The 9,595-nt window shown below is 43.9% G+C and overlaps 1 protein-coding gene across 2 annotated transcripts; it reads right to left on the reverse strand.

Annotated features, from left to right (window-relative positions):
- Window positions 1–241: 241 nt before the first annotated feature.
- rdh8a (retinol dehydrogenase 8a) lies at window positions 242–8,578 on the reverse strand. 2 transcript variants are annotated; one of them, XM_066674699.1, is made up of 6 exons: window positions 8,473–8,578; window positions 4,007–4,168; window positions 2,825–3,004; window positions 2,157–2,250; window positions 1,865–2,048; window positions 242–1,388 (listed from the first exon to the last, which is right to left on the reverse strand). In XM_066674699.1, exons 1-6 carry the CDS (start codon window positions 8,576–8,578, stop codon window positions 1,161–1,163), a joined length of 954 nt encoding a protein of 317 aa, XP_066530796.1. In that variant the 3' UTR covers window positions 242–1,160. The 2 variants fall into 2 exon arrangements, with proteins under 2 accessions (XP_066530796.1, XP_066530797.1); XM_066674700.1 differs by lacking the exon at window positions 8,473–8,578 and adding an exon at window positions 8,227–8,349.
- Window positions 8,579–9,595: the final 1,017 nt, after the last annotated feature.

Here is a 9,595-nt window from a genome sequence, read left to right on the forward strand (position 1 = left end):
TCATTGACATACACACTCATTCACTCACACACCAGGTCAGTTATGAGAGAAGCCAATTCACCCAACCTCCATGTTTTTGGACTGTAGGAGGAAACCCACGCAGACACAGGGAGAACATGGAAACTCTGGACTCAGCATTTTGGAAGTGGGTAGAAACCACCTCCTCCACTTTTACACTGCTGTAAAATGAGATGTACTCTGCACTGGAGTAAAAATGCCAAATCTTATCTAGGGTTGCTTTAAACAATGTTGTTGGTATCAGGCCGAATGCCTGAGAATCCACCCAGGACGGGAACACCTATAGGGACCCCCCAGGAAAAGCTAGATTAAGTTGCAGGGGCCAAAGCCATCTGGACTTCTTTGGTCACCCTGTTTCTACTGCAACATTCATATCCTTAACAGGGCTTCAGAGGTCTGGTACCCATCACCATCAGAGTGGAGTATTTCACAATGGACCCCTCAGAACGGTGGTAAATGCAACCTGTAAACACAATGCTGTAATTGATGATTTATTTAAAAAAATCATTTCAACTTGAGAAGGAACTTATATTATAACCTAGATATTCACACTTATTTTACAGAATACACTGCTGAGGCAGAAGACATGGGAAAACATTATGAAAAGCTGGTGGATTTGGCTAAAATCATAAGGCAGAGCAAAACAAGGCTTGAGGCTTAGTCTTACATGGAAAACTATTATTATTTTTTTAAGACTGGCTGCATTTATCTAGGTTTCCAAGGACTGAAAACATTGCGTATTGGTCCTCATAAATAACACAATAATTTACTACTGACCCACTTTTCTATAACGCTTCCTGCTACAGCAGGAGCCTATTAGTTTCGCATGACATTTCCCAGCTTTAGTCTTGGGTCCCACCTAGAGTGCACAGTTTATTTCTTTACTCTGCACAAACTAAGCCTGATTCACGAATGGCTTGATCATTAGTTGATAAGTTGGATCAGGAGAGTCAGAGCAGAGAAAACAGGAAAGTCTACAGGGCTGGGCTCCAGCCACGGGTCTAAGGCACACTCTAAAATCCCCTGAACACATGACTACAGACGTGAATATGTTCACGTGAACCACTCTGTGCTTCAGGGTCCACGCGCTGAAACGTACTGAGGTATGGTCAGTTTCTTTAGTGGTCTCGCTGCTGCCACCTTCAGTCCTGCGAGATTGTACGTCTGCGCAGACAGCTGCAGGTCAGACACTTGAGGATGCTCATGGTGATATGCATGAGGGAGCCAAAATTGAACAGCAGGTTGTAGAAGGTGTGCACAGACAGGCCCCCGGTCTCGTCTGCGTACTTCATGGCTACGATGGGTGTGTAAAGGCTGTTGGTTAGGTTCCTGAACCGAGGGCTGCTGGACTCGATCACTTTCTTTGTGCACTGCGTGGGAAAAGGAGTTAAAACAAATTGAAATGCATTTACTTGGAGAAAAAAATGTTCAGATATTCAGAGAGTGACATTTCAACACATTAATTTGGGATTCTGGAGCCTTCCAGCCCCCACACACTGAAACAAGACCACCCTTTCTGATTGTTGTCGGAAAAAACTATAAAAAAACGGAAAAAACGAGAACGGAGAAGTAAGAGAACTGAGTAAAAACGGCTAAAAAACAGAGTTTGTGCTCCTCTGTCCTCACTGCTGTGCACTCAGGGTGAGGGTGAACGGTGAGCGGCTCATGATCATTTAAAGGAACAAGTGATGAAACAGGTCGTTTTAGAAAAGGGCTGTTCAGAGGTGGACAAAGCTGCTTTTCAATTCAAATAAAACCAAATCCTAAACCATGAAAATGAAGTCTACGTGTTCTACGACAGTGTCAGTCATATGCTGCTGGTAAGAGACCAGAGCCCTTTGCTTACTTTAGCTATATCTTCTGGCGTCTGCCCCATAGCCTCGAAGATATCGATGGAGGACGGCATGTACACATCCTTGAAGTATCTGACAGTGTCAGGGTCAGCTCCAGGAAACTCCATGTTGGCCACTTCATCCATCATCTTCAACTCAAACTCGGTGTGCACCGGCCCAGGCTCAATCAGAGAGAGCCTGAGGGGGGAGGGGGAACATGAAGACGACACCTTTAATCTAATGCTTTTAGAACCAGTAACACCTTTATACGAAAATAAAGCCAATGTGAAGAAAGGGAATACAGACTTGACGTTAAATTTGAGCAGCTGCACAGCCATGCTTTCACAGAAGCCCTCGATGGCAAACTTGGAGGCTGTGTAGACGTCATTAAACACCACCCCTGTGGACAGTACATAACACAGGCACATATACTCATATCCTCGGCGTCCATTTTGCAGTATGTACTACAGGTTTCAAAAATGTTCTATGTTTAAAGGAACACTAGGGCGGCAATTTGACTTTAATTACTGTGATGCTCCACTGACCTGTAAAAAAAAAGCTAATCTGGGCTCCACACTGCTGTAACTGCACTATGTAACGTCAGGACAGTGCTATAAAAATGAATTACACTCTACAACTGTAGGGGGAGCCCAAGAGCAAAACCACCAAATCTTACCTAGTGTTCGTTTACGTCAGTTTTTTCAGGAACATGTACATTTTGATACTCTTTTTGTTACGTACACTATATGTGTAAATGTTTATACAATGTTTATACACCTCTTGTGAATGCTTTAATACATTATTCTACTGGCTTAAATATTTACTGTCACAAAGTTATTGCTGCTTGTGAAGATTCATATGCATAACAAAAGGCATAAGTATCTCATCAACGAATGTGTGCTAGTGCCCCCTGGTGTTGAACCCAAAATGGCTGCCTCCGTTTGTCTCCAGTGTCCGTTCTGGGTCGGTCTTACCCTGCATGCCCATGACGCTGCTCATGACGATGATGTGGCCTGATCGCCGCTTTTTCATATCAGGCATCACCTCTTTGATCATGCGCACGGTGCCAAAAAAGTTGGTCTCAAACACCCTCTTCATTTGGTCCATGCTGATGCTCTCCACGGGACCCAGCAGACCCACTCCAGCATTGTTTACTAGGGACAGAAATGGAGAGAAAAAAACGATTTGCTAAATGCTAAATGCTAAAAAAAAAGGGAACGCCTGTCTGAGTCTGGATTAAAGGGGTTAGACAAAGAAGGGGTTAAACAAAGCAAAGCTTGAGAAAGCGAGAACTGAGAAGAAAGAGAACCATGCAAAACCAGCTAAAAACCAGGGCTGGGTTCTCAGAGATATCGTAGAGGTAGGATCATTGTTAAATGGTGGAGCGAGCATTACATTAAACACTCTCTCTCCAAGCTTTTGGGAAATCAGGCTGTGAGCTTCTGGTCCTCGCTCCTCACTGCTGTGTTTCTCGGGTCGGTGTGAACAGACCCTGAAACTGACTGTTCTGATCAGGGCTGTTTAGACACTCTGCTGTGGGGTTTGATCCTTGTGGTGTTTTGACCAAAGCAGGTCACAGATGTGTCATTAAGTCCCAGAACATTGTTCACTTGTGGAAAAGGGGGAGAGTATACCACCTCCTCAAATATACCACTTTTCATGGTGTCTAAAACGTTTTATTCTTTAGTTTAGTACTGGAGTGTGAGACTTTTCCCCACTGATGAGTATTACGCAGACCTCATCCTTAAGTCACTGTACACTTGCGTCAAACTCTGCTCAGTTCTTAAGTAATCTCAAATGGACTTGCTTGTGTGGTTTCTAAAAAAGGACGTTGCATAACTTACAGCAGCCACACGGAGCCTGGATTTGTCTGTGTTTTTATGGCGGTTGGCTCACCATGATTTGATTGTGATTTATAGGAAATACAAGCTTCCATTAGCCTCTAGACTAAAGCCACTGACATCCAGTCATTATATCCCTCCATGTTCCCCTTTCCCTCTGTATGTGTGTCTAATACTTCAGTGTGTACAGTAGCAATACTGCAAACTTAAGAGGCTGCTTAAGGAACAAAGTAGCCTTGTTTACGTACTCTAGCACTGAAACGCTACTTATGAGGCCAAAGGGCGCAGGGCTCACTCAGCACAGGCGTGACTCACTGAGGACGTCTATGTGGCGGTCTTGAACTCGGCTGATACACTGCCTCACTGAGTCATCGCTGCAGACATCCAGAGCTTCCAGAGTCAGGGTTTTGCCAAAGGCCTCTCCTGCTGCCTCCACTAGCTTCTCCTTCTTCTTCAGGTCCCGCATGGTGGCAATGACTGAAACACAGATACAGTGGGTTAAATGTTAAAGTAATGCCATCAACTTTTATCTAAACTACCCCTCTACAAAGATGCAACATTTTTTAAGTGTGTCCCCATGGTATAAAGAGCCACTTCCACTGCTCAGGGTAGGGCATTCACCCCTGGGCATTCTGGGAGTTGGAGTTTTTAGTGGAGGCTGCTATAGACGGGAACCCTGCTACACCTTACTGCTAACAGGCAGCTCTAAGAGACCTCAACATGATGGTGGTTGTAGTGTGTTGTTTAGGGAATAATGACAAGGAAATCTGCACATGTTCAATAAAGGCACTGCCATTTTAGGCCTATGGCCTTGAGGTTAGAGAAGCGAGTTTGAAGCCGGAGGTTCGCCGGTTCAATTCCTGGAAATGGCAAGAGAAAATTGGGGGCAGCCTTCGCCTAATTGGTTAGAAGACAAGGCTTGGTACTGGACGGTTGCTTGTTGAGAGGGGCACAGAAACTCCAAACGCTCCCCAGGTGCCGTGGATGGCTGCCCACCGCTCGGGGTGTGTGTTCACAGCCCCTAGTGCACTAGTGTGTGTGTGTTCACGGCCACAGATGGGTTAAAGGAGGAAGACACATTCCGTTGTACACTATACAATGACAAATAATTGCACATCATTATCATTATTACACATTCTGAGATTGCTGAAGTGCCTCGCTGGGCGCAGAGGTGGTTGGTAGCCCCCTGCTCTGGTTGAGTGTGCGTGTGAAGAATTGCTCACTAGTGCCGCCAGTCCTTCACAGGGCGACACATACGACACCTTTGAGTCGCCCATCCACCTACCAATGTTTGTTTTTGGAAGGAAATGGGAGGAAACAGAAGCAGCCAGAGGAAACCCATTGGAACACAGGGAAAACACACCACACTCCTCACAGACAGTCACCTGGAGCGGGACTCGAACCCACAAGTCCCTGGAGCTGTGACTGAGACACTACCTGCTGCACCACTGTCATGAATAATGCTACTGCAAATATACACTGAAATATCATGATATCATATACACAGCCCTAATATACTGATATTCCTTGGTTGTTTGGTGGGATATGTGGATGCTGGATGTGTGTAAATAGTGTATAATCACGTACAGTCTACGTTTGTTTCTGCTCCTTTTCTTGGTACAGCCTGCCTTTAGAAAACAGAGCCAGATGAAAAATGCCTTTCAATGTAGAAAACCGCTCTCTCTTACATAATACACGCTGAGTTTACTCAGTGTCGCCTCTGACCTCGACGTGAACGGCATCTTCATTCTTCCTCAGTGCGAATGGATCTGATTAACCTGAAGTTACATGAAGTCTTCAGATACATGGCTCAGCCTGAGGCCAATAAACCAGGCCAGGCCTTTATGTGTTGGAGGGAACAACCGTTTCATTGTTCCTGCTGTTATTGTGGAATAAGATTTGAGGAGCTTAAACGTTGCTGAATGCACCACTCTCCCAGGGATTTCTCTTTCTTTCTTTGGTCTCCCTTTAGCTGGCTTAGGTCACCATTCCTCATTACGACCAAGTCCAATGAAATGTTAAATCACCCCGGATTCTCTACTCTTTTCAAAACAACATCCAAAAAGGCTCTGCTGTGTCGCAATGCTCCCAGAAATGGGTCAGAGTTCAAGAAGGAGCTCTTTTCCTTCTTCAGTGGTGGCTACAGTAGACGGATTTTGAGGCTGCCTCTACTTCAAGAAGATTCAGACACGTGCAAAAGTCAGGGACCACTCTTCATTCATTTAATTTCCAGCTGAGGAATGTGTGTAGCATATCTTTAATAGAAAATCATGCTGAAGCATCAACAGTCCACAGTTTCCTTTCTGTTCAGGACACTTGTTTTCACGGAGGGGCACACTCAATAACCTTGAGGTATGGGCTCTGGGGCGGCGGGTCCATTACTTTGCGAACTCACCAGTTTAGCGTTCGTAAATGTAACGTTTGTTCGTAAATTTACTTCATTTTTCATTATTTTTCTCAGTAACAGCGTCTTGAGAGCTCCCCTTCCTTTCAACCTTGAGTTCTCACAAATATGAAAGCTTAAAATTGTAGTGTCACATTCTATATACTATAATCGCCATTTTGCTAATGTATTTTTGGACAATGGGAGGAAACCAGAGCATCCAGAGGAAACCCATGCTAGCACAGGGAGAACACCCCAAACTTACAGACAATCACCCGGAGCAGGACTTGAACCCACCACCCCAGGACACTACCTGCAGCCCCACCGTGCCGCCCAATCCAGATATTCACTTTGATTTCCCACTTCCTAATGCAAGTGGATTATTTTATATTTAATCACCTGAAAACGTAATTACTTGTAACATTAATATCTAACTGTGAAAGGCTGGTCTCTGGTAGTGCACGCTACTGTAGATCCTTAAAAACACGATTTAGAAAGCGTCTGAAAGACATTAATGAGGCAGATGATGTTGGGAAGATAAGGAATGAACAGTCTACCTCAGGCAGAGCTCAGAGTGAACTCTCTCTTGTACAGGTCTCCAACTTTGTCCTTCTCCCAACGCTCACTTCAGTGGGTGAACTATGGGCGCATTAGACACGCCACTAAACCGGGGCAGCGGTCTACAATTCACTGCCATAAAGGCTGCTTTGTCCTGGAGAAGTCACTTGAAAGAGAACTGGCAGTGTCTTTATGATCTCCGCCTGGCAAGCTGCTCCGCCGTCCCCTAGAAACTGAAGCTTTCACATGGTAAATAGTTAGCTGAATGAAGGCTAGGCTACGAGGTGCTAAGGCAAAGATTCACTTCAACACTTGAGGCATGAACGTGAACTTAAACTTGAGTTTAAGGCTTGGGATCCAAGGTAAAACGCTGCAGACATACAGCGTTAATGTGACGTTTTTCTGGTCATGGGTTTCTAACAATAAGGGTAATATCAGAGCGAAGAAGCTACACTGTGAAGACACTCTCATGGCTAAGATTTCTGACAGAAGATTGCAGCCTCTTGGCTTTACACTAGATATTGAAAGACTGCTGTCAGGATTTGATTGCATTCAGGCACAACATTTTGTAAGCTCTAATATTGGTGACAAATGCTTAGACAAATGCATGACAAAAAACGCCAGATCATCCCAGATGTGTTAGATGGGGCACCATCACTCCAGAGGTTAGCACTGCTCTTAGACATGTGGCTGTTGCTGGTGTAAGTAATAGACACACCTTAAAGTACATTCCTTCACTCACACATCCATAAACCTTTGGACAAATTGTGTATTAAGTCATATATACGTCAATTTATCATATGGTTAGTTACATGGCTACATTTAATCTAAATCAAATTAAGTCTAAAGCCATACAATGCTTCATAGGGTTCCATCAGATCCTGCCATGTCCATGTGGTCCTGTTTATTTGTTCGAAGGCGTACCATGAATGGAATAAGCAGTCAGTGCCGTGGCTGAGTATTTCAAACCTGAATCTGCAGTGTTCCAACAAGAGTCAATTGGAGAATTCAGACAGCCAGGATTTCTTACATCACAAACCTAAAGAACAGATCCAAGTTTGCAGGACTCACCTTATGATCTGCAGGGGAGTGTTTGATCAGAGGGATGAGTGGAGATAGAGGTAGGGACTAATGTACCGTACATAGATCAACAAAGGTGTAGAGTTACATCTAAACAACTTTGATGTATTAGGGTGTTGTTTTCTTAGAAAAAATATTTTCTGAGAAATATTGAATTCTGATTACAGAAATGGTAGCCCCCACCTCTGTCTCAACTTAAACCACAGTCAGCTTGAAAGCCCAGCCCCAGGGGATTGGTTGCTTTATGACATAAGAAACAATGGTATTCTGAATCCACTCATTTGAGTTTTTAAAAGCGGAAATGCTCTGTCATGGCATATCTTAGAAATAAACAATATCCCACTTACATGTTACAAATCTTATACACTTGATTTTCACAGAGGGTTTCTTTAATCTATTGTTAAATTACCTTGGTGAACAACAATTGAAAAGACTCACAGGATAGACGTAAAGAAGCTTAATTCAACCCAGTTGTGCCAGAGCAAGAGGTTTTCTCAACGTCTTTCCGACTTACCTGTGTCCCCAACGGTCAGGAAACCTAGTTAATCAGTATATCTACTGGTCGCTCTTCCAACGACCCACAAAAACCAGTTTCCAACAATAAAAATATAGGAACTTGAGATTTTTGGCTGAAAAAACGACGTCGATTTAACGTCGAAACAAACAGAAATTATTTCATCAAACAAAAACACAAACTTTACCTCAGCGTAGACATTTTACCTCAGGGGAACAGTTAGTGTAGTAAATAGAGGTTGTTTACCATGGTACCGCCTCTTGTCGTCTTTGGCCAGTAGGACGGCTATTCGCAGCCCAATGCCTGAGGAACAGCCTGTAATCAGCACCACTTTCTGCCCTCCGCTCGCCATGTGTGAAGTGTGTGTGTATGTATGTGTGTGTGAGTGTGTGTGTGTGTGTGTGTGTGAGAGAGAGAGAGAGAGAGAGAGAGAGAGAGAGAGAGCGAGAGAGAGAGTGCAGCTTGAATAGCGGACTTTAAAAAGCGACAGCGGGATCAAACCAAACGGCGCCCATGTGAGCGGCTAATTCGGTCACATGTCGGAGAAAAAATCGATTAGTGACCACAAGAGCCGAGGCTCGGAGGCTTTTCGCTTGGTTTACAGCTGGATTACACTGTACTGACCCTGTATTAGTCCACAGTTCAAACAAGTGTGGGCTCACAGTGCGGTCTTCAGTCCTGTGTTTTGTGGAGTGTGTCCACTCCCAGTAAACAATTAGCCTTGATTCAACGTTGAAATAACGTAATGACTGCCGTCTAATCAACGCTCTCTTAAGGTTGAAAATGAAAGTTGAAAAGACGTCCAAACACAGACATTGAAAAGACGACTATTAGACGTATTTTGGACGTCCACTGACGTTATTTATTGGTAACCACTTAACTAACTTATTAAGATGAATTTTGGACGTCCATTGACGTTTAAAATATGTCCTTGACGGACAGACTGCATTCAGACCTATTTTGAACGTCCAGGGACGTTCCTTGTTCACTGGGCTTCCTTCTGGGCACTTTATTGTCCTCTAACCATATAATAAAGCCATAATAAACAACACTACGCTATCCTGCTTATAATTTAACATCTAATAATGACTCCTTGAAATATTCTAAAAAGTTTTATCATAACTGTAATTTAATAAGAACTTATTGGGCTGTGGAGAGTTAAAACTGTTCTCTGGAGGGATAAAGCCTCGTCCAACACCTTTGGGATGATCTGGAATGGCGTTTGTGGTCCAGAAGTAGCCTGACATCAGTAGGCTACCTTACCATGCTAATGTTTCTGTGGCGGAACTGTTCCATCTGTTCCTCGCAGCCATGATTTAAATTTAGTATAAACGCTTCACATAAGATTTGAAGATATTACTTAACAGCA

The sequence above is a fragment of the Hoplias malabaricus genome, chromosome 6 (genome assembly GCF_029633855.1).
Source record: "Hoplias malabaricus isolate fHopMal1 chromosome 6, fHopMal1.hap1, whole genome shotgun sequence".
NCBI lineage: Eukaryota > Metazoa > Chordata > Actinopteri > Characiformes > Erythrinidae > Hoplias > Hoplias malabaricus.